The 25,348-nt window shown below is 50.8% G+C and overlaps 2 protein-coding genes across 4 annotated transcripts in view; one reads left to right on the top strand and one right to left on the bottom strand.

Moving 5' to 3' along the window:
- Positions 1-15,813, bottom strand: part of LOC122368799 (protein FAM214A-like) — a 36,572-nt gene extending 20,759 nt beyond the window's left edge. Inside the window, exons 1-3 of one of the 2 annotated variants that reach the window (XM_043343044.1) lie at positions 15,661-15,813; positions 14,934-15,035; positions 12,349-12,482 (exon numbers count right to left, since the gene is read on the bottom strand). In XM_043343044.1, the coding sequence (XP_043198979.1) occupies positions 12,349-12,430 (82 nt within the window). In that variant the 5' untranslated portion in view covers positions 12,431-12,482; positions 14,934-15,035; positions 15,661-15,813. Of the gene's footprint in view, positions 1-4,526; positions 4,710-12,348; positions 12,483-14,933; positions 15,036-15,660 lie in introns of those variants that run through there. The other variant, XM_043343045.1, reaches the window with a different exon arrangement.
- A 4,325-nt stretch (positions 15,814-20,138) lies between these two features.
- LOC122368801 (serine/arginine repetitive matrix protein 2-like) overlaps positions 20,139-25,348 on the top strand; it is a 71,855-nt gene continuing 66,645 nt past the window's right edge. Inside the window, exon 1 of one of the 2 annotated variants that reach the window (XM_043343047.1) lies at positions 20,139-20,621. In XM_043343047.1, coding sequence (XP_043198982.1) covers positions 20,351-20,621 — 271 coding nt within the window. In that variant the 5' untranslated portion in view covers positions 20,139-20,350. The remainder of the gene's footprint in view (positions 20,622-25,348) is intronic. The other variant, XM_043343049.1, reaches the window with a different exon arrangement.

Consider the following 25,348-nt stretch of genomic DNA (forward strand, 5'->3'; position numbering starts at 1 on the left):
GCCGCGCGGCCGGTCGATAGCCGTACCGGAGAACACGGCGCGACTATCGAACTCCGAAGGACGACCGCACGATTCAACGGGCGGGCAGGGCAGCTGGATGACGACGAGATACGCAGGGGCCGGCTGTGGTCGGGGTGGCAGGGTTCGCCACCTATCTATCGGGCGATCCGAGTCGGGATGACGTTACACTGCGGCCTGCGCAATAAGAGACTGTGAAACATCAACTAGGTTTGCGTATGCCGCAGGTCCTTCGGACTGGTGTGTTGTCTATCAGAATCCGATGTTCGCCATCTGTTTGCCAGGACGAGACCACTCCAGCCGGACCATTGCGCAACACAGCCGCGAGGACGTGGAAATATACCGCGATAGGGCCGACTGTAAAGCCACACTCGGCCAGCAGAATTGGATCTCCCAAACGAGGCCTTCACCCCAGCCGCGCCAGCCATTCAGACCATCATGCGGAAACCAGCAGCTCCAATTTTAGAGTCTCGGGAGTGTCATAAAGTTCACTGGCGACAGACCGCGAGCGCTAGAACCATGAGCGCCCAATTTTAGCCAATCTGAGCCGCTCTCTAAAAGCACTCGAGCCAGCTCGGTGTGTCGCATAAACGGTGCCCAGCGTGACTAAACGAGAGCCCGCTCACGGTGGCCGGCGCGCGAGGTCACCGCTCCAGAGAGCCGTGACCGTGACCTGGCCCTGGGCTGCTGCAGGGAAGGCAGACCGGCGCCGAACTCGGATGATTCGGAAGTGATGTCACAAGGATGTGACCAGTGACGTTATCCCCGACCAGAGTAAACACTTGTGTAAATCATGTGTAAAGCTGTCTGCACCGTGGTCCCACCTCCGATTGGGCCTCCCAGCAGCCCGGCACGGCACAGGAGCGGGCCGGGCGGCACCAAGATACCATGGCCAGTCGGACCGCGTCCCCGACCGCCACAAACAACCACAAATAAACACACCATAAGCAAACAATGAACACACCCACAGACCCTGTCGTCATCCAGCCAACACCCGACGGACGGAATGTTTTTCCCTGGTGGTAAACTGTGCTTGGTAAACTGGCACTTGGCAGAGACGTTCAACTGAAACTTATAAGCAGAAAAGTTGATTTTAGAGCTGCAAACAGTGCTAAGTTCGGGCTACCTTCTAAGCCAAGAATTTACCACACCACCCTCTGTTTATAGTGTATTGTGCAATACCCATTCCCAAGACCACCACACTGTGTTATTCTGTGGCGCTCGGGCCCTGCAGGCCCGGCCCACCGGCCGGCTGCTGCGTGCCCTTCAGGGCGGTTATGCAACCTCTCAGGGCCGGGCGGGCGGCTGCAACAGCAGGTGCAGTGTTTACCAGCTGGTAGGCCGGGCCGGGTCGGTGCTCCACCAAGGTCACGGCCAGTCGCCGGGTGGGAGCAGGGTACGGGAGGACAGGAGGGTGTCCTCAGTGACCCTCAACCAGCCCGGAGGACAGGGCGAGGAAGGTGCACTCCGGGGAACTCAGCCGGACGTGGGGCTGGTTATATTGGCAGTGGCAGTCAAGTGGTCAAGTGAAAAAGACGTCTTCTGTCCCCATGCTGAAAAAAACAACATCCGAGTGAACTCAGAAACGTGGGTCGCTAGGCTGACCTGCACCTAGTTAGCGCCATTCGCCAATATATTTTTCCTATGCATGCGCTGAATACGACCAAAGCGATTACCCGCTCCCGCACGAAATTCTCATGTTGTGAGCCTTTCACAGGGCGGAGGCCAGCCGGGACACGCTCTTATGATTCAGTGTTCCCAGCCTTCAATCAGGGCCCTGTTTGATGTAGCGATACCAGCGGCTATTAGTCCAACCAGCGATTTCAGTCTCCATGATAACGGGTCCGCGGCACTGGAGTGGAACATCAACAAAATCGCCGCGGCCCCACACCGGAAATTACCTCGTGAACGGCGAAAACAGACGGCGTTTAGGATTCGCCAAAGTCGAGCATCATGCAGTGTCAAGTCCCCTCGAATAGTGCACCGCTTCAGACCTGACATTGCAGCAAAACAAAAACGGACCCAGGAAATATCCCCTATGAATCGACGCTATTCAACTATCGGCAAAATGACAAAAGTGCTATAGACTCCACGCCTTCCATACTTTATACACATTATAAAAGGACTTTTCAGTAGACCGCTCTAAAAAGCTGACACCATATCAGCGTCTAAAGTGCATCTGTAGATGTCACCCCGTATACAGGACGCGTTGCGCCTACCGATACATATCTAGGGGAGAGCGGGGAGAGTTGTATCATGTCCAAGTTGTATCAGGGCGAATTGTGCCAAACTTATCCAATAGATAGCGCTCGTGACACGACCAGCCGACGAGGTTTTCCGGACGCCATCTTTCCCTGTTCTGTCGTGTGGCTGAGTGGACGCGTCTCGAGGTGAGAGCCGATTTTATGTTTTTTTAATGTCATTCTAAAAAATTGAGTTGCAAGAAAATGTGTGTTTTGGGCATTTAGATGTGCACGAATTTGAAAGATCTCCGTAGCGGTGGTGAGGGTAGGTTCTAAGGCTGCGTTAGTGAAAATGGATTTCTCCAGCTGTCCGCTGTTTTTGAGCACGAGGATGTTTTTTTTCCAAGATGGCGGCGAGGTACATGTTGTATCAGAGCCGGGTGGGGTATGTTGTAACATGTACGTATGTATGGGTATGTTGCTTTTGATCGCGAAAGCTAAGCCCTGTCTCGCGTTTGTAGGTAGCTAGTCAATACTCGTTCCATTTCGGCACAATGTGTTGGCTTCTTTGCTCTTAACGGGCCACTTTTGCATCTAGTCTGTTGATGTTTCGTTCGTTTCGATGTTTCGTTCGGATTGCATTGACCTAAGTTTGGTCTCATAAAAGTGAAGCCTTTGAGCATATACATTGTATTAACGCCATTTAATGTTGTTGTTATGTTCAAAACCAGTAGCAAGCACACTCCCTGAAACGTGAAATACCTAGTGATACAAATTACCCCACCATGTGATACAACTCACCCAAGCCATGGGGCAAGTTGTATCAAAAACATTGTTCTATTCGGCAGACCGTAGAAGAAAAACTGGTAGAGGTAGCGGAAAAGTTACTTTGCACAAAAAAGCAGAAGAATCAAGGAAGGAGATAGTATGGACATAATGAGTTTATCACGGATAGTTACGAGGTTATGGGTCTCGGAGTAAAAACTGATACAACCCACCCCACTCTCCCCTACTACACAAGCTTGTCGCTTCCCGTCCCGATCCGTGTCCCAACAGCCATCGCGCCTCGGTACTGGCTAGCCGGTAGGCGTTTGGTGTCCGAGGTTGCAAGTTGGGACACACTCGGCTAACTTCCCGAAAGATAGCAAACTTACACAACGGTGGCAGGACCTTCCACGGGTGCCGCTACCACACCACTAGGCACTAGAGCGTCCACGACGCATACATACGGGAGTCATTCCAGCACCCGGTAACTCACGTCCCCACCAGACCGACGCGACGAGCATCTTTCCTCGCATGCCCTCCCGCGAGCTCAGACATAAACAGCGCGTTTTTAGACGCCGGGCCAGCTGAGGCGCAGTAAAAACCGCTCAGCCTCCCCATCCACCGTCCCTTCGTCCACAAAGAACCAGAACCTGGCAGGGAGGGCCAGCCCCGGGCGGTCCAGACCAGCTGATTGTCATGCGGGGAGCGGAGCGCGCCCGTCCCCAGCCGAGCGGCCGGCTGGGGACGACCATGAGCCATCAGCTGGTCGGTGGCGGTGGACAAAGCCAGCATCAGCTGACTGGGCGGACGGCGGACGGCGGACGGCGAGGGGCCCAGCAACAGCACGGAGAGCTGGGAACGGCGGCGGTCCAACCGTGAACCGAGGGACAGCATGGAGCTGGAAACAAGGAGTAACGGACGGACTGAGTGACAGTGTGGACACAGAGCTTGAAACGAGCGGACAGACGGGCGATGGACGGGCACAGTTCAGGAACAGATTGGAGACGGACGGACTTCATTTTTACAGGCGCCGACCTAACATGCTCGTGCAACGCTATCTGGAAAATGAAATGAACGAGAAATGCGACACCAATCGAGCACAATTCACATGCATCGCTGAAATGTCCATGGCTAGAAACCGTTACATAAACAAATCCCTGCTGGCTTGATAACAGCTCAAGGCATCAATTCGTGGTGCAAGAGGATGCTTTGTTGCGGCCCAGGTTATTGCATGATATTATGGGCAACAAACGAGCTCACCTCAGCACTTGTAATCTAGCATAGCTCCGTCGCAGTATCCACTGAGCGGCAATCAATACCTTCCGTTGAGGGATAAATAATATAAGGTTTCAGTGCCACCAACACAGTTATTCTGCCCAAAGCCCTCTCCCACTATCGAAGTGAAACACCATCGCCAAGCTTTGAGTCCGATTTCAACGCCAACGCACGCAGCTGCAGGTGGTCAACTTTCCACCGTCATCCTCTCCTGCGGCGCGGTGAAACGCGCACTGTCACAGTTTCAGCCGGCGCATTTCACCGCCGTGCGAGGCCGGAGCTTACCGTGTGCCATGGTGAGCAGCAGTGACGGCGTCGTCTCAGCGGCGCCGTCCACTGCCGCGCCGTCCCCAGTCTGCATACAGGCGGACACGGGGGTCGACCGTCTGTGGGACCACGGGCGCCGCGCAGGACACACCGTACCGTACGGAGCGTCCCGGGCCGCCCGGCGCCGCTCAGTCGCTGACTCCAACTGGCGCCGCCGCTGCCGCCGCCGCCGCCGCCGCCGCCGCCCGCGCCGTGGGGCCCTCGGGCAGCGGCAGCGGCGGCGGCCGCGGGCAGGGTGCAAACAGCCGCCGCCGCCGACAGCTGTGCCATGCTCCCCCGGCGCCAACAGGCCAGCTGCCGACAGCGCGCTCACACCTGGATGGCACAGCAATTCCGTCCGGCGGATACACACTACACAGCTGAGGGCGATGTGGTGACGAAATTGTGGAAAAGGCTGTTTTGGGCATAATGGTGCTGGTTGAAAGCCACAACTCACAAAACCAAACAATTTCAATTGTCCATTAGTGTTCATTTGCAACAAGTAGCCCAACATTTTCAATTCTTCCCTGTAACGTCACCAATCTAGGGGTGTCCCTGAACGAGGGGGTACGGCCTCAGCAGCCACACGTCCGGTGGGGGGGAGCGGAGGGGTACTGCCGCCCCATGACGACCCCGGATCCCGGAACCACGCCGCGCCGACCGGACAGGGGTCGGCCGACCAGGCGAGGCCACGAGGGTCGGACAGCGAACCCCGTCCAGTGTCCATGGACCCCGACCGTCGCAGGGCCGACCCGACAATCCCCCCTCTCCCTCCCCCTCCCGACCGGCTAAACTTGACCTGGCAGCGGGCGCCGTGGACCCGGGCCGAGGTGACCCGGCCGGCTGGCACACTGACCCGATCCACTCTCTCTTCACTCTCAGCTCTCAGCTCTGCCAGGTCAGTTACGTCATAGGGCGGGCGGCGAGCTGTGACCGACTACGGTGCTCGAGGAGCTCCAGTGCCGGTGAAAGGAGCCCGGCTGGCCGCTCGGATTTGACGGGCCATGAGTTTCGAGCGCATGGAAGCTGAACTTCATGGCTACTGCTGGAACTTGTTACATTGGGACTGTTCAGTTAGTGGCGATGGAGAGCACCAATATTAACTTCTAACTTTCAACAATGCAACCTAACTTGACAGACTAAACATCCCAGAAAACAATGCATTTAAAACATACCGCATGCCACCAAAGTTTACTGAATACTGAGCTGAGCCTTCGTGCCGACCTGACGCCTAACAACTTCAAGGAAGTTTCGGTGCTGGTGGCCGGCGGAGCCGTGAGGTCGGCGGAGCTTCAGCGCTGCCCTCCCCTCCCCCCTCCCCCCAAACCGGTCCAGAGGACAGCTGGACGGGCCCGGCCGGCCGAGGCAGCACCAAACCACAGCCCAACAGAGCACACAGAGCCAGTGTCGCAACAGGGCTCACCTTGAAACACCGTCTGACGCTTCCCCGAGAAATGAGAAAGCCCTCAGCTGAGCTGCGGCAGCCGATAATAACACCTCTCCCCTCCCCTCCCAGCCAGGGAGGCCGCTTGGCAACAGCCACGGTCGGTCCGAGCGGACAAAGACCTCGTCGGGTGGCCACCAGGGCGGCGCTGCAGTCGCAGCCAGCCAGCGCAGCGGGCAGCTCACGGCAGCGGGCCAGCCTGGGCCAGCCACGAAACAGGACGGGACAGGACGGGACGGGAAGCTGGTGCAGACTCAGCTCGATCGGAGGGTATCGCACTGCAGCCACAACTGGGGAGGGGGACTAGTTCCTGAGTGCATAGGTTACTGCAAAATGCAAAACAGATCTTGCAAATCCGAGAGGTCAATCAAAGTCAGGGTGATATTGAGTTGCAGGCCGACACACAAAATGACACCGATAATATACCATTTGTAGTCTACACGCTTTTTCTAGCTTGGTTGCAAGCTAACCTGTTTGAAGAATATACTGGACAATCTGCTTCCGCGCTCGGTTCAATTATTGGACAGTGGCGAACGGCTTGCGGCCTGGGTAGAGCGGCAGCTCGGGGGAGAGTGCAGGGAGCAGCCAGTGTCGACACACAGGCCTGGGGCCACATAAATAAACTGTGGTTCACGGTGACGCGCCGGCTGAATACAGCCGACCGGCCGTGCAGTGGCCGGCGGCGCGGAGCCACCCCACGGCGAGCCAAACGACCGGCGCTCGGCCAGAGGAGGGGAGCTCGCGACGGCCGGACGGGGGAGCCGGGAGCCGACGGGGAAGGGGGAATGGGGAAATAACAGGGGAGGGTGTGAGGAGGCAATACCCGAGCTGAAGTGGTAACAATTGCCTTCGGCCCGACGGCCCCCCAGTAGAAAACGCAACTTGTTTGGTCCCTCACTCGGCACTCCCTCAGGCTGACTAAAATCTAACCGCCTCATCGATCAAAATAATTACTACTTTGACTTCTGAGGGCTCCAAGTTACCAGTTTTTCACAAACACAAAGAGTGCTGGCGCCATGGATGGAGCGTCCTTGTAGCGGCACAGGTTGTGTTCAGAGCCAGCAGGTGAGATGAAATGATTCAGCGGCCTTGGCAGACGTTTACCTGAAGTTCTGACGTGATTACGAAACGTTGCCATGGAAGTCGATCTCCGTATGTAAGTCGCAACGAAAAGTGGACGATGCTTTCATATTTTTTTTTTCAAGATGACAAAGACGAGAGTCGAGACATAATCTGTAGCATTTGCTTACCTACTTCAAATGAAAACAGAAGCCAGAGGAGTTACTGAGTTTTTTCATGAATCAAATGCTTGTTTCCTTAGCCACTCACGACAAATTGAAAGATTAATCCAAGCAATCAACAATCAACATACAGTGGCCACTGGTCATTGAAAGCAAGCTCTTTTGGGCTGGTACTGTTACGTTGAACAACTTCCTGAACTTTCCGTGAAATTCCCATGAGCTATGCCAATGCAATGGACATTGATACAATTCACGAGTTAGGTGTATAGACGATAAAGCAAAGGTAATAAGAATCAGAAGCCTCCTAAAACTCAGCCACTATCGTAAATCACAAAAAATGACTGTAAAAAGGCTGCTCGTCCTACATGGCTACGCAAAAAAAGATAACATTCCCACAAGCCTGGTATTGTCAGAACCCAGAGCACACATCACCCGATATATTACCATCGGCACTTGATGGAAACGTTATATATTTAGCTTAGGGCCCACAGAGATATTCGCCGCCTCCGGGCGCGTTTCTGTGCACATACACAGGCGAGTGTGGTTGCGACTTGCGCCCCGGGCTCTCAGCCAAGTGGCGACCATTATCGTCCCCACCGTCCCTTCCCGACCTGACCCAGATATGTGAAGGTCCTATTCCCACCGACCCCTCCCACCCGCCCGCTTCCCCAGCGATCAATACTGGAGACGGTGCCGCGACCCGGGGCGCCGCCCCTCCCCACTGCGGCTCAGCTGGCGAACAGCTGATCGGCGAGCATTCGCCAACGCCGGAACGCCAGCGACGGCCGGCCGCCCGGTGTCGAAACAAAGGAAACGCAGCGCCGAGGACCGGCGGCTCTATTTCAGGGTGACCCGGGCAAAACGGTCCGCCACAGCAGGGGGAAAACAACAGCGAAGCGTTGTCGACTATGGAAGATTGGGATGAACTTCCCGAACAACTGACGTTAGCACCTCATTACATTTCTGCTTGATAAAACATAACATGGCAAGGACTGCCTCGGGAAACGGAGATTGATCTCAATTTTACAGTATCCCAGAATTATATTTTGGTTTGGGTATCAGAGGGGTAAATTATTCAGTTACCAGGGAGATGAGAGTGGAAAATTGCAGGTCAGGTAAAGTTAAAAACAGGTGGGAGTGGTAAGAATGAAGGGAAAACGGATTGATAGCATGCATCACCACACACATGTGGTAGAATGTAGCTTCTAGTACATGTATCAATATGATGTTTACGACCATGCACGCAGATACTCCTCGTTTTTTTAGGTTGGGAGTGGAAAATCACTCTCGAATACTTGAAATGAGAGTGGAAAATTGTCAGCATTTGGATGTTGTTTCCCACCCAAATCGACAAATTTTAGGACACTGCAATTTTACCCCATACCAACTGTAACTAATGCGCTATAAAAATCAACACGATCACCCCTGATCCGCTACATAAGCTTCTCCGCACACGACAGCCCACACCAATAACCAGGCCATTTCACGGAAACCATGGGCCTGTTCCAGCGCCTCCAGAATAAATTCTTGACTGGAGGCTCTACCAGAGGTTTTACTGGAGGCGCTGGAACGCAATCTGGAGATTTCTGGAGATTGGTGTCATAGATACCAAAAGAATGACGATTGTTCTCTCTTGAAACGCAAAATTTGTTTTCAATTTTAGTTAAAAAGATAAATAAAATTATAGCAATGTAATTTTCTTTACATTCAAGTTGTAAAATTATCAGTCAAATGTCCTTTGTTTACATTCGTGATTGTCACATGTGCGCCATAATTGTAGACCAGAGCCTCCAGAGAAATTTGGACCTCTCAACTCTCTGGAGGCTACTGGAGGTTTCTGGAGCTTTGGCGAGAGCTTTCTGGAGCTTTCTGGAGGCGCTGGAACGCTCTCTGGAGAATTCTAGAGCTTTCTGGAGCTTTCTGGAGGTTTCTGGAGGCGCTGGAACAGGCCCCATATCCTCCTGCCGACGGGCCCGTTCGCCCGCTGTAGCGAGCAGTCGCCAATAACGGAACGGACGGCAGGCCCGCAGTCCGTATCACAACAAGGAGCAGCGGCGGCGCCGGCGCAACCGCCCCGACCGGCTGACAGGGTGCGTGTCAGCGCTGCTGCCGCCGCTGCCGCAGCCTCAAGGACAACGGGGGGGGGGGGGGGCAACGACACCAACATAACCAGAACTATTCAACAAAATATGAGGACTTGGTGCACGGCGAGCTTAAATCAAAACCGGCTTGGTTATTCATAGCTGCTCGTAAGCAGTGTTGAAAAACAGTTACATTATGTATTTAGGTAATTAAAGCTGAAGCATCCGGTTTGCAGACGACTGCAACGAGAACAAAGGAAGTATTATTAAGATTTTTCGAGCTATGCACTGTAAACAAAACCTCAAACTTGCCGCAGACTAGGACAAATCTTCAAAGTCGGACGAGTCACGAGCGCGCTGGTGCGTATTTATTAATTTTTGGAGTTAATTTTTTCTTCCAGAATAAAATCGAATGTTACAGAAAAAAGATACGTTGCCGTTTACCAATGGTCAGCGCTCTAATCTAGGTCAGATGCGTCCATGAGCCTAGAAGCAGCGCATGAAAATCTGACAACTCGCGAAACCCTGGTTTTACACGCGCAAGTTCTCAACAGTCACAAATTGACACATTGTGACTCACAAAGTGTCAGTTGGAGCAAACCGAACAGCTACCACTAGCCATGACAGACCTTCACAGTCACACACTTCTAAGTCCATTACCGCTCGGGAAAGCGGAGCCGTGGGCAGTGCTGGAGAGAAATCCGGCCGAGCGCCCGTGTTTACTGTTTAGTGCTCACGACACTAGCGTAAGCCGCCCTGGAGCGCCGCGCTACTCCCCTGAGGCCTCCGGGTGATAAAAACATAGCCAGCTGTTACCATGGCGTGCGGGCGACTCATGGAGAGAACCTCTCAGTGCTCTGCCATCACTGCGGCGCAGCGCACAGGCATATAATAAACACCGTGACCATCCCAACCCGCCTAACGTCATCCAAGACCCGTTAGATAGGAGGGAAATCGGAGAACTCCAGCCGACGACTAACGAGCTACCGTAAGGTGGGGCTATTTGAGACAGTGGGGCTATTTAAGACAGTATTTAAAATTGCTATAAAATAAAAACCACTTAAAATTTATGTTTAAATTTTTGCTCAGGCGATTTACTGCTCGATTCCACACCTCCCTGAGCAAAAATATCGCACAAAAATAACACGATCTTCATTTTATAGCGATTTTAAATACTGTCTCAAATAGCCCCACTGTCTCAAATAGCCCCACTTTACGGTACCCGGAACCGAGCCGGCTTGGTGACGCGCCCACCCGCCGTGCCATGTGTCTGCAGTATGCTGGTGCTGCGCACATAGGACCAGTCCTCAGTGAACCCGGTACCGGCGCCCCGGCCGTCCGGCCCTGCTCACCTGGCTGTGAGGCCTCTGCCATGGCGGCGAGCGGCGCGCTGCAGCCCGGTCCTGGTGCGGCAGCGGCGCGGCGCCCGACTGATCCACTGACGCCCGGGCGCCGCCGCTCGGCCGCGCACCATGAATAAAAATACGGCCCAAGGTCGGGGCACGCACACGCGCCGCACGCCGCCGCCGGCGCACGCAGCCCCGGCCGTGACCGGGCCGGCGCAGGTGGGTGCCAGCGGGGCCGACGGAGCCAGCGACGGCCCACCGACGGCCCACCAACGGCACCCAACACCGAGCGACGGACGTCAGCCTGCGCAGTGGCGTGACGAAACCGAAAGGTGATGAAATTTGACTTCGGTATTGACCGTATTGCGGTGTCACGGATTGCGATAATCTTCAAGGATGAATTTCTGCTTGTCAGAACGGAGAAATAAATTTAGCAAATGGTGGACAAATTGAATGTAACAATGAAATTAGAACGTTTACGAAAACTGATAAAACTTGCTGGAAACGCCGAGGTTACGGTGGCTTTTTTTAAGCATAAGCTTTCCTCCAGTGTTGGATTAGGGTCCACAAGATGGGGTTATGCGACTTATAAGACCGAGACGATTAGGCTTACCTTGTCCCAGGGGATCTGAAATGAAATGAAATGAAACGATGTATGCGTAGATAATGATTGGGAATGAAGGGAACAATGACATAAGAAGTAATTTCGAACATCGTCTAATATGGAAGATATTCCCTTTGGGTCCCGTGGAACGTGACAGGCATTGTCACGGTTAGTTATAGAACGCTTGGAGTTTATCACAGCGCTAAATGTTCGTTATACCCCACTGCCCACACCTCTCCCATAGCTAAAAGCTCACGGACCCCGTTCGCACGAACTGCGTCACCCTTTGTTGCTAAGGGAATGGAACAAAAGCTGGCCGCTTTTCCAGCTGGCCAACGTTGCAGTCTGTCCATATCGGGTGGGATCAATGGATGGCTGAACCCTTGACGTCCGACTGGGCAAGCCCGACGAAATCGGCCATAAACTCGCAGCCTGAATCGCGCTAAAGCTGAGCCAAAAACGCTCCCGCCTTGCGTAAGACCGTCTGGCCCCCTGCTGCTGACGTCACGGGTGATGCGCCAATGGAGCGCGACGTCACGCGGTGGGGGCGTGATGTGGCGCACTTCGCACCACGCCCCCTCGAGGGGGGAGGGGGGGGGGGGCAGCGGGGGACGCTACTGCGCGGCGCCCAGCTGAGCGGGGTCACAGGCCCGTCCAAGGCCACGCCAACCCAACGACCGGGCAGCGTTAGCAGCTGTCAGTAAATAGAGCCAGCACTGCAGCAGTGCAGCGCGGCGCGCCAGAACGGTGAAACAAAAACATGCCTTTGAAGTTCATGCAGGCACTTTGCGCCAATGAAAAGTGTGACTCGATTGGTAAAAGTTTGTCAATGTAACAATATGTCATAACACATTTTACCTGAAATATAATTACATTTTTATCCTTCGAGTCGAACCCGGTTTAGGGTCACTTTCCTCTGAATCGGGACCGGAATAGCCAACTGGAGCCACAGCCGCCTCAAATATCTATAATTCCGTATCCTCCTCTGTGAGCCGCGACCATTCACATCGGACACTGGACAGCGGACAGCCATTGGACACTGGACAGCCATTAGACACTGGACAGTGAACAGCCACTGGGCTCACCTGTGACGGCGGTCGGCGGCAGTCCGGCCGTATCTGCCGGCGCCGCCTGGGCGGCAGGCGCGCGCGGCCAGGCTCCCCTCATGGTGGCGCCGGGCCGGGCAGACCCTCCTCTGAGCAGCTCCAGCTACCACCGCCTGTCGAGGCGCCGGGTCGGGGCGTCAGTGACCGTCTGACGTCGGCAGACACGGAACGATCGGCGCCGCCGCGCCGCCACCGACCGGTACAGGGCAGAGCGGCCCCGGAGCACAGTGCTCTCCCATGGGAACACACACTCTCCAGCCGCCAGACCACCACGGAATGCCGAGAGCCTGCACACCGGCAACCGCAGGGTAGCTGAGCTCGCGAATTCTTAAACAATCCCGAAGTATCCGCTGGCCGATACACGGGGGGGGGGGGGGGTATGGGGCAATGCCCCCCCCCCCCCAGGGCCTAAATGGCTCGGTGGCCGGTTGTCCCTCCCCTAAAAAATACTGGTTGATTCCCCATCGAGTTTTTTTCTTCTAGATATTGCCATTCTTGGATTAATCAGTTCATGGCGCGTGAAGTAGTACAGCTAGAACATCGCGAAAAAATTCAATATCTCTTTTTAAGTTATTTCGCTTATATGTCAGGAGATTTCACCTAAAATGCGCCATAGCGTTTACCCGATCGGCACAAAACACAACTTTACGACCCTTTTCTCCTGAGCCAAGTAGCGACACGTCATAAGCTCCATTCGAAAGAGCATAAAAATAATGAAGAAAGTATGACATTTTTTCGGTCAAGTTTAAGGGTTAGGTCACCAGAGAATTTTACCAATAGACGAATTTTCCTGAATGTGATATTCCTGCTGAGTGACCTGCAGGCTGTAGCTCATGAGGTAATAAAGCTAGAATTCCACAAAATACCTACACTGGATGGTTTTTACAGCTTCTTCGCTGAAGTGTCCTCGGATTTGACCAAAAGTCAACGCTTTAGCCGCCAGAGAGCAAAACAAGCGGTCCTATAATGGACGTTTCGTTGATCTTTGAAATAACTACCTAACTTTTGCCATAAAACATGTACGAAAATATCCTCACCGGCATCGTGTTCCTCTCGTCGAGACACGCCAAATGAGGTATCATTTGACCTTAAAACGTCAAATGGAAAGTTGACCTAAGGTCAAGGTCACGAACTGACCGAAAAAGGTAGCGTCGCACGCACATGAGTTGATCCGTACAGTTAAGCTGAACGCATCCAATGTGTTTTCATTCCTCTAGTATGTCTATCAAAAAATTGCTGCGTAAAAACTAATGATGACCTTTCATGACCTAAGATGACCTCAGGAGTACACATAAGCTGGGACCACGAAAGCATTTTTCCGATTCAGCATTAACCGCGCCGTGCTGTGGAGGCGGTTGGAGGCGCTTCACTTCGGTGAGTAAAAGGTCGGTGGAGGCGTCTTTACTCTGTCAGGTTTTTCGTAAAAAAAAAAACGGCGGCGCTTGGAAACCTTATAATACATCCTTTCTGCACATGTTGTGAAAATTTTTGACCTGGGTCGTTTAAGGTCAGGTCACGGGTCACCAGGTCACGTCAATTAACCTTACTTAAGGAAAAGCTCCAATGATCGTCATAGCTACACCGACTGAGCGATCGAGTTGAAGCTTTTAGAGATTGATAAGAGCAACAATACGTATGAAAAGCAAATTTTCACAGCATGCAAAGAAAACATGTATGGCAAAAGAACGCAGCCGTTTTTAAGATATCATCGGAAAACCACAAGGGACAGACAACCTTCAAAAACCACTTGAAAAAAACTTTAAGTCTTGAACAGGCTTCAGTGGGAGCGGGGGGGGGGGCGGGGGTGCAAGTTATCAATGAGATCAGCTTCCTTATACTTATAGCAGCTGGTTCAGTTGTCACTGGTCGAGCCATTCACTTTTTCAGGTGTCCATTAGTGAATTGTGTGTCCACTGGTTCAGTTTCATTTGGTTCAGTTGTCTTCTAGTTCAGATGTCCACTGGTTCAGGTGTCCACTGGTTCAGGTGTCCACTGGTTCAGGTGTCCACTGGTCCATGTGTCCACTGGTTCAGGTGTCCACTGGTTCAGGTGTCCACTGGTTCAGTAGTCCATTGATTTACTTGTCTACAGGTTCAGTTGTCCACTGCCCACTGGTTCAGTCAGCACTGGTTAAGTTTTTCAATGGTTCATTTATCCTCTCTTCAGTTGTCATCTGGTTCAGTCATCCTCTGGTTCATTGTCCATTGGTTCAGGTGTCCTCTGGTTCACTTGTCCAATGGCTCTGCTGTTACTGGTTCAAGTTTAGTAGTCCACTGGGTCTAGTTCATACTACAGTCATCCTCTGGTTCAGTTGTCCACTGGTTCAGCTTAGTTAGACAACTAAACCAGTGGCAACTTAACCAGACATCTAGTTTAGTTGCCACTGGATCAGTAGCCCATTGTTTCAATTGCCTACTGTTTCAGTTTTCATCTGGTTGTCACTGGTTTTGTTGCTAAGGGCTCTACAGTCAGGGAACGATCAGCATTCTGCATACTTTGACCACATTGTCTGAAGTCTGAGCAAAGGCAAAACAGGCAAATAAGTTGTTCATCCACCAACTAACCTTTAATTGCCTGGCAGCTTGAAGCTTAGGAAATTATTTCCTACAGGGTGAAAATAATCCTCAGCAGAAAAAGTAATCTGCAGACTGCAGACCATGTAGCATCTGAAATAATTAGACCACCTCGTTAACTTAACATGCATAAACTGAAAGCACCATGAGTCATGAGTCAGTGTAAAATGGACACCTGATGGATGGTGGTATAATAAAGGATTTATTTCTAACTTCTAAGGTATTAAGAAGTACCGAATTCAGCATTAGAAAATGTGTGCAATATTGGGTACAAGTACCTACTTACAATGCTATAAGATGTAAGCCAGCATTTCCAAAACCTATTACAGCATATTATTTCACCTTAGTCTCCACCTGTTCATCTTCTCGTACCATAACCTTAGAACGTGATATGGGTGAGGACAATCAAAGCAGGACAGTTGAATGCTATTGGTCGGAGAGCCCATCGTAACCTAGCGTTTGTTCGTTTAATTTGAATGACATACTTCAACTTCTCTAAAATTGAAATGTGTGATACCAGATACAGTTCAAGTTATCATTGATCATCCAATTAAAAATAAGCCCTACCAAACCCAACAGCATTCACCACTACGCTCTTAACTCAGCACCTTGACCTTGACCTCACACGACATAGCAAACGACAGCTGGAAACATCCTAATTCCAAGCTAGGTATATAGGGCCTTGCATCCTAGACTAGATCCTTTCCCTCCTCCTTACTGTAACCATCTGTAAGAATGGTAAGAATCTTGACTGTAACAACACCCTTCTTCTTTGTCCTCTTCTTCGTGGGTTAGGGCAGGTTAGGGCGCGTATACTGTAACACCCTCTCTCTTCAATATCACCCTCTCTTCTCTGTGGAACACATTACACAACATTACACAAAACAAGGTAGCAAATGCCCGCAAATGCCCTAAAGAGGTAAACGCGCCCTACAAATGACGATCTAAGGCCAATGCGTTCATTTGACGTTCATCCAGCGGCTCTAGACTCATATTGAAAGAAGATTGTAGGCTCAAGTGCTTTATCAGGCTTTTTAGAAGCTCATACTTTATGTAAAGAAATTGTGCCACTTTTTGATCTACTAACCTTAGAACTAAAACTGACTTTCAAGCCAGTCTTGACGACTTTTTGATTGAGACTGATGACGTCAAACTGTTCGTAATGAACGCATGAAATTGCTATGAGAACCAAAACATTCGGCCAGCTGTTCATTATTTCCCAAATCTGACGACAGGTGGCTCTGCCTCCTTGACAAGGAGAGAGGTCTGACTTGCAAGTCGTAACAATTTTCGCATTTTTGCATGGATGACGGGATCGTAAGTTAGAAAATTAGAAATTATGAATAGAGTCGAATCAACCAAAACTCGAAGGCTCCTGGGCATCTCAATGCTTCAGAACCTTGCCGGTCGGGCAGTGGCGGCGCCGCGAATTTTCGCCAGTGGGGGCAAGCTTGAGACTGACCCGACTGTAGTCTGATAACGCCGATCTGCAAAATCCATGAGCACCTTGTCCCTAGATGTTGTCATTCAAAATTATTTTGGTTTCAGGTTTCATGCATAGGCGTATTGAGTTTAACCATTAACCCTCGCAGGCCCGGAAGGGGAGGGGGGCGTTTTTCGCCTCCCCTGGTGAATATTTGCGATACCTCACGAACGCTTAGGGATAGAAAGACGAAACTTGCTGTATCTTATCCCCCATTAATTTGACATCTTTTGAAGCAAAAAAATTGGAGCTAGCCTCCTTGATAACGTCTCAGGGCCGATTTTTCTAGACTCCTGCACGGCAAACTTCAGCGTCACAGACGTGAACTTCAACCAGCTGCCAAAAATTGAGTTTTAGAGATAAAGACAAATTACGAGCACGGTTGCGTAGCATTTGACCTAGAAAAAAAAAATACTTAAATAACTTTGGCGACCTGAGGTCAGAGGTCAGGGCAACGACCCCGAGCTGGGGCTTTAGTTTCTTTTTTTCGCAAATAACTTCAACAAAAATGGTCCTGGAGCTACGGCAGTGGTACATTCGCATTAGTCTTGTCGAGACGCGTCGAATGACATATATATTGTTTGGAAAAGGTCAAGTTTTATGTGGACCTCATGTAACCTCGAATGACATTTGGTTGATTTTTTACACATGGAAGGTCATTTGTGATGATTTCGTAGCCACTGATCACGATTCTGGGCCTCTGGCATCCATTTTGCTGTAAGCATTCATTTAGAGCCTCAGTATGGCAAAACATGTCTTAATTATTATGCCTGACTTGAATAGTGAAATAGCCTCTAGCAAGCATACTCTCTTGTGACTTTGACCTTGTAGCAGCCTTGTATCGTAAGCTGAAGCACAAATAGGGGTCCGTTAAGCTTGACAACATATCAAAACATCTCGGAATTTAGTATACAAGATATAAGAAAAAGTGCAAAGTTTGTGGTCAATTTTGAGCATGATCGTGACCTTGAATTTGAATATTATGCACATCATCGGAATCCACGGATTCTCTTCTTTTGTTCAACATCCCTTTTAGCCGATTTTATGCACCATGCCGTCCTCTGGAATACGTACTTTGAGACCACTACAAAAATGCCGGTTTTTGCCTTGAATCCACGGAGTCTCTTCTTTTGTTCAACATCCCTTTTAGCCGATTTTATGCACCATGCCGTCCTCTGGAACACGTACTTTGAGACCACTACAAAAATGCCGGTTTTTGCCTTTGACCTTAAATTCTGACCTTGAAAACTGACCTGAGGTCAAAAAGTTTAGGTGCTTTCGAATCTTCTCATAGATACTTTTTGTTTGGTACCATTTTTGTTACCGTAGCGACCTGGTGGGGGGGGGGGGGGCTATTTTTTGCCCCCCCTCCAGACTTTTCGATATGTCTCCAGAACCGCTCCGCCGATCGTCACCAAACTTTCAGTACCCTCCCGGACATCAATTTTACACATTGTGACCAAAAATTTTTCCAAAGGCTATGATAGGTTGGCCGGAAATGACGTCAGAGTGACGTCATGTTCTGCCGTTTTCGACCCAAAAAAGGGTTTCGCGGGAAGAGCTGTCAGGCCTATAGCTTTGCGAATACAGAAAAATGATACAGACATAAAAGCTGTAGATTGGACAGGGCTACAAAACTGCTATCTCGGATTTTTGAAATTTTTGGATTTTGATCCCAAAAATCAAAAAATAGATTTTTTGAATATAATAATCGAAAAATCCAAAAAGTTTTTTGAATTTCGCAAAAACCGGAATATATGTGATAGTCCTTACCGCCTTCAATCCACATACCAAATTTGAGATTGATACCTCTTTTTTTTTGGCGAAGTTATAGCGAAAAAACTGCTCAAAATTGATGACGTCAAATTTTCAAACTCAATTTTTAGCAATTCTAGACCCCGTAGCGCAAAACAAAGACCATCATTAGACTCCCCGTGACGAGCTGCATCGAATCGATACCCATTTTATGCAAAACTATCAACTTTAAAATTTGACCTTTTTTGGTCTGACCTTGACCTGAACTTCACCAGAAAGTGACCTAAGCCGTACCTGATAGTCTTATAACCAACACCATTGAGTTGGAAATGAAAAATTGGCCATAAAACATGTATCACACAACCTTAGTAAAGTTGGGCTCATGTGACCTGACCTGTGACCCTTGGTGACCTGACCTGTGACCTGACCTGGCATTGCCAGTGACCTATAATAGCAACATATCTACTAGGCAACTGACGCCCTACCGCTGATTCTCGACAAAATGCGTTTTCCTCGGTGTTATAGCGCATTCCCTAGAAGACCCGTGAACGGTGAAACATTTCATCTTTGACCTGACCTGTGACGTCATCGGTGACCCTGAGGTCAATGAAATTTGGTTTCCTTCGACAAATTTGACAGGCCTTTCGAACGCCGTTTGAATTTTGCGGATCCGTCCAGTAGTTTCGGAGATACGAGGGGGGGCAAAAAATAGCCCCCCCACCAGGTCGCGTTATAAACAGACCCCACCAGGGCGCGGGTTAACGGAGTTAAACAGGGGGGAGGGGAAGGGCTACCCCCGGGGCTACGGTGGTTAGGATTACCCCCGGGCCCGGCCGAAATAAAACTATAAAGCTAGATTGCGAGACACAAACCTGTGAAAACGTTATGTTGTTCGTTGAGATGTAAAATGGTGTGTTCTTCAAAACTATAGTCAGTAGTCAGTACCTATTTCTCCTTTTCCCCGTAGTACGTATATATGTATGTGCGATTCTCTCACATACGATTGATAAAGGTACAAGAATAAGCTCCATTAGGGCGACCCACATACAATTCCAGATAACCCGGGATATACATACCTATCACATTTTGTCATACCTCTCTGAGCTCAGTCTCAGTCTAAGGGTTCCCAAAAGAGGGTGATCTCTTCTCTGGCCGACTTTTGATAAACTGCTTCTCAACCTCCTCGAGATCAAGCTCGAGGGCAGCCTTTTGGTGAATGAAAATGAGTAGGAGAATGAGTGGGAGTAGGAGATATGCGACAGACGGTCCGAGAACGAACGTTCTGCTGACGCACTTGATGCGAGGACCGTCAAAAACAGGCGTACTATTATAACCGCCGATAATGAATGTTGCACCGGTCTTCTGTTCCCATATATCAGCCAAATTTTGTGGGGGCAAAAACATAGTCTTGCCCCCACGGCTTCCTGCCAGTGGGGGCAGTCTGCCCCCACTGCCCCCACGGTGGCGCCGCCCTTGCGGTCGGGTGTCCTTTCAACGAGTTTTACTGTATGGTGTATGGTGGTGGCATGCTTTAACGCAAAATAGGTAAGATATTTAAATAAGTTTTAATCTCATAGCAAACTGCGAACAGCTTGAGTTACCTAGACAACAAAGGCCCCATGGCACCATCTATTTTCGCTCAACATTACCGAAAACGCTGCACTGCTGCTGTGTCTCTGTACTAGGGCGTCATCTATTCTATTTATTCCTGCTCGTTGGTGGCGCGTGGGTAGCGCCACCTATAGCTCGCCTGCTTATAGTGCTGGACTACTCCATTATTTTTGTAGGTGAACACAAATAAAAGATTCATAACTGTTGTTTATACTAACAAAAAGCTTTTTATATGAAAATTAGGTAAAGAAATAGTAAAAAATGTTTTAGACCCTCTGCTAAGAACTGTTGTATCTTTTCATCACTATTTTAGCCGGTCCCGTGTGAATCGTAAACAGGCGCGCTTCATACACGAGGTGAGGGCCGAGGGGGTGGCACGCGCGGGGCCGGTCCGGGTGTCGGCTGTGTGGTGGCTGAGTGAATGTGAATGCAAGGAGGTGCGAGACTAAGTTTCAGTGAGAAGATGTAAATTTATCGAAATTCGCGATGATTGATTGTGATTTAGAGCGAATGGTGCACTCGCGAGCGTGACCAGACCGTTTCAGCTTTTGCCGACGCAATGCCGCTGTATGCAAGATGCGTGTCTCCGATTAATTTGAGCAGCGCACCGCTGAAAGATGCCGTCGACGATGAGCGTGAGGCGATCGCCAACAACACGCTGTCTGGTGTGCTTCGTCAGCTCGCCAGTCTCGTGCTGCACGCCGAGGACGTGTTTCACGATTTACACAAGGACTTCGAGACCATCTACAGGAGAGCTGGGGCACTGCAGACTCGCGTCAAACAAGTGCAAGAAAAGGCGAATCGCCTCGACGCGAAATCGGTCATCGTCCGTAAGTACCCGTCATAAATAATCTGTTGGGGCGTTGGGTTCCGTTCCGGCTCTAAACTGGTGCCAGCCGGGAGCCAATCGCTCAGACTCTGGGATGCAAAACTGCCAATGCTCCTATCAAATTATGTATTTTATGACACAAATATTGATCGTGTTTCAACAGTTCTCGTATCACTAGCATGTTTGTGGCTCGCCTCGAACGTCACACCTCCCAGCGCCCTGCTCTGCTGTGCCGGGGCTCTCGGCTCGACGAACGGCTCAGCTGATGAAATAATCGCCACCGGCGGCGCCTGTGATTGACTGAGTGACGGCTGTGATTGACATCTCTCTCTCCGCACCCCTCCCCCCAGTCCCGTCTCCCCTCCCCTACCGGCACCTCAAGCAAATCCAGACCAGTTATAACTGGAGACACACCTACCAAATGCTCCATTATTGGTTTCACACAGGAATAAATATTGAACAATATTATGGTCACTCTTCCACTAAAAATAGCTGACCTCTACTCTACTTCTCTCGGGCTCACCTTACCCTCCCCTATCCTGCGCCACTGCCCCTCCCCCGCCTTCCCGCGGCCGCCCCCCCCCCCCCCTCCTAGTCTGTATGTTTGTGTCTGCCCGTCCCGCCGAAGGTGCGGCCGACGGGCCGGCGCCACCGTACCCAGATCTGTCGTCACGAGCGACTCGCGTCCCGTTGACTCGCCGTCATTCGCCGCCATGGTCCGGCGATCATGTGAAGGGACCGGCGCCGCACTGTCGTCCCGCGCTCATTGCGGCAGTGATCCTGCACGGCTGGTGCCCCAGTGGCCAGCACTGTCAACTCGGGAACAGCCAACGGGGAACGTCGTCAGTGCTTGTCGACGGCACGCATGAAGGGCTGTTGGGGGTGGTGGACCATCCGCTAAATGTCTTCGAAGCTTTCCTGTAACCGACCATCCGGAGAGCTGTGCGGACGCAGTGTTATTCCACTGGGCGCGAATGCAATTTGGATCAAGCACCATATCCAGTGGACCAAGTGCTAGCCGGAACTCTCACGCTGTTCCAAGCGGCCGTTCGGTAAAGTCAGCGCTGGTCTTTGATGGCCAGGACATGGTCTCAGCCACTGCCGAACGTTGCAGAGCGCTGGGCGGTCAGCCGGTCAGTGCTGGTTTCAATGAGTTGCTGAAAGCCGGCACAGTTGTGGGCGGCTCCCCCAGCACACAGACCGCACACCGTTCCCGGCCGCCCTCAGAGCGGTGAGCGGCGGCCCGGCCCGGTCATTGACGTCCACTGCAGCTAGTCCAGGAAATGCCGCTCATTTGGGGCACTTGTGGCCGCGGCGGCGCGCGATTAGCGCTTCCTGCAGTCGGCGGCGTTTAAAGTGCGGTGCACTGGCGGGAACAGCTGGCCAGGAGGATACGTGTGGTCTAGCGACATGCTCAGGTGCTGCAGTGATCGAGGTGCTTGTAAAAAGGGCTGCGGAGTCTATGGATTTTCGGTGACTCCGACTCCGACTCCGACTTCGATTCCGGCTTCCAAAAATTAACTCCGATTCCGGCTCCGGCTTCAAAAATTAACACCGACTCTGACTCCAGTCAGAACTGTCGTCTCCGGCCGACACCGACTCCGACTCCGCATTCCCCAGCAATGCTTGTAAGGATGCCGGCGCACTGTAGGCCGGCAGCCTGAAAAAGCGCTAGAAATTCCCCCAAACTGACTGTCCGCATTATGAACAAAATAGGTATCATTTAATCCCAAATTGATCGAAGAATACGATTCCGATGCTAGTTTTGCCCTAAGGTCAAAATTGAGGTCGTCAGTTGTCACCAAACACAAGACAATTTAGACTCTCTATAGGCCACCACATTTACCGATTTTAATGATGAACTTTAGTGGTAATTTATTAGTTGACCAATCGTCGTTTTGAACGAAATTTCCTGTCAGACTAGTTCAGGGCACTGTTGTTCACTGTGCCAACATCATTCTGACATATTGCATCGCTTTTCTGCAAGATAAGCTAGCTGTTTGCAAGCAGCTGCAAGACGTAATTTAAAATCATATCCAATTTTTTAATTAGACTTTTATAAAAACGTTATTTCGAGCAGCTAAAAATGAACATTTCATACTAGCCTCTGATTACTCATCTTTTGTTCCATATAGGTGCTTTGCTGCTTTTCCCTGCTACTTTTCGAGATATGCGCCAGTAAACCACATGATGTAGGGGCAATTGTCACCTCGCCACTCTACTGAAGGCCCGGCGCTCTTTAAAACGCTGGAAGTTGTGAAAAACAAACGCTTATAATCTGAATGAAATATATGTCCCTGAGCTCAGAATTGATCAACGCACACAATGCTGTCAACATTTCTGGGCCAAACTAAAAAATTCAGTCATTATTGACCCCTAAACACAAGTCAGTGATAATCAACAACAACTTGCTCTTTAGTTAGACTTTTTGAGAAATGTTATTTCGAGCCGTTAAAAATGGCCATGCCATACAAACCACCAATCATCTTTCTGTCATGCCCTACTCGCAATTTTTGCTAATGCCTGCTACTCTTCGAAGTCACGTGACCTCACCATTAAAAGTAAATGGGGAAATAAGGAAACTGTTGTTTTTGCGCATGGAATGATTTCAAACTATCTCAAGCACACGGAATCGTGATTTCGTGCACTCCTTGCAAGATCCGTTGCTTTACTTTTGCATTTTTGACCTTCTGTGACGTCATTTATGACGTCACACCGGTCATAGGAGTTTCTCGTCAATAACTCATGATCAAATTGAGCCAGCGACTCGGGAAAGCCACCAATGGACTCGGGAAGACCTACCGAATCGAATGATATGCGATACGACCTCCTTCGATTAAGTTCGTGGCCTGATGGGCTCTGAACTGACCTTGACTCGAGGTCAATACCTTAAGTTGACCTCATCCGAACAAAAAGTATACCATTCGACGCGCCTGAGCCAGGCGAACACGATGGTGCCAAAATCGCTGCTCTGCGGCCATTTTTTGCGAAATTATTTGCCAAAAACCAAACCCTACCTTGGGCTTTTTGACTTCACCTCAGAGGTTACCGGTTGACCTGGGACCTTAAAATCGGGTATCAATCGTTCCGCCTTGAAACGGCGCACACGCTTGTTTTTTCCGCGAGGCTCTAGCTCCATTAGGGGCGAAACGGCAAAAAGGGGTCGTACCAACCCTCCCCCCCTCGGCCGGCCGAGGGGGTGGGGGTCCGACAATAGGTCCGGCGAGGGTTAAGCAGCCCCACTTCGTTTTTAGCATGTTTGCTTGTCAGTGACATCAACAACTCAATCACAAATAATTTCTAGCACTTTTCCGGACCCCCGGCCCAGTGTGCGGCGGTCGTATTCTCATTAGGGAATACGAATGAACCGATGAGGCATAACGCTAATTTCCGTCCGTCGGCCGACCGCCCGTGACATCCCCTACTGGCTCTGTGGCCCGTCTGCTTATCATACGGCCTCCTTTACGGATGGCCAGTCCCTGAATTCGTCTGTGGCCTCCAGTTCCGGTGGGTCGTCCATCCATGACTTCACGGACGGGTCGGTCTCTCCGTAGGACCTCTGTACCAAAGGTTCTACCGATCTTCCCGGCCCACGGATGTTCCGTCCATCTAAATTTTATGTAGCCTTATTCTTATGAAGACATCCTTTCGCAATGCCAAGATCGGCGTAGTTTACCTGAGAGCCAGCAATTAAAACCGGAGTGTCGTTATATTTTGCACCTTACTGCTGTTACCGAAGTGAGCCTGTTGGGCTGATCGATGCACGGTATAGTTATAGATTCAGTACGGAACGTTGATTACCTGCACTCATAAATGACCGGGCCTATCCACATCCGAGTCATTTATCAACCACGCGACAGCTGCGCCTGTGTTGCTGCCCTGCATTGACCGTGGCGTGGCTGTTTCTGACTGCATAGTGCATAGGCCACATACCACCGTGTCGGACCGCTGGCTGCTAGTTCACCAGACGGCGCGGCTCTTATTGATCGTGCACTGCTGAACTGCTGGTGGTGCCGTTTTATGAATGTTTTATGACTCCAAACGGCCGTAGAAACACGCTGGTGCTGGATAGTGATCAACTCTAGTGCAAAGGTGTTGAATATTGGGTATCATTTCTGATGGTAGGACATTGAGGAGGTGACTTTTAACAAGCAATTCTTATCACCCATCACTGATCAGCAGTCAAGGATTGCTGATTAGTGTACAATAATGCATGGGCTGTTCAATTTGAATGACTTGTGGAGGCTCGAAAGCAGAAAAAAAACAAGAATTTGGATTTTACAGCGCAAACTTTCTACGCTCTTCACAAGTTTTTTTTTCACACCATTTGCGACGCAAACATGTTTATGCAGTGCTGTTGTTTCTGGTCCATCCGTCTCCCCCCCCCCCCCCGCTTCCGTTTGCATGGGGCCGAAATGGTGTTGCGAATAGCGCTCCGATAAGGCACGCTCCCTTTGTTCCGTGTCCGTCGACGCTTCAAACGACCAAGAGCCGCCGCTGCCGATGCGCGGGGTCTCCGTCGCACGTGTGGGTGTCGCTGCTCCCTGCACCTGGTGGCGTGTCTGTTCCGGTCCTCGGGCAACGATCGATTTAACCGGATTGACCCCGATTCGGTGCCGGTTGGGACGCCTCGCGTGCCGGGCATTTTCGATACACGGGGAAACGGGGCGCGCTTGATGGGTTTATTATTTGCTTATTTCCGTACATAGGTAGGTACGCGATATGTGT

The sequence above is a fragment of the Amphibalanus amphitrite genome, unplaced genomic scaffold (genome assembly GCF_019059575.1).
Source record: "Amphibalanus amphitrite isolate SeventyFive unplaced genomic scaffold, NRLGWU_Aamphi_draft 000976F_arrow, whole genome shotgun sequence".
In the NCBI taxonomy this organism is placed as follows: Eukaryota; Metazoa; Arthropoda; class Thecostraca; order Balanomorpha; family Balanidae; genus Amphibalanus; species Amphibalanus amphitrite.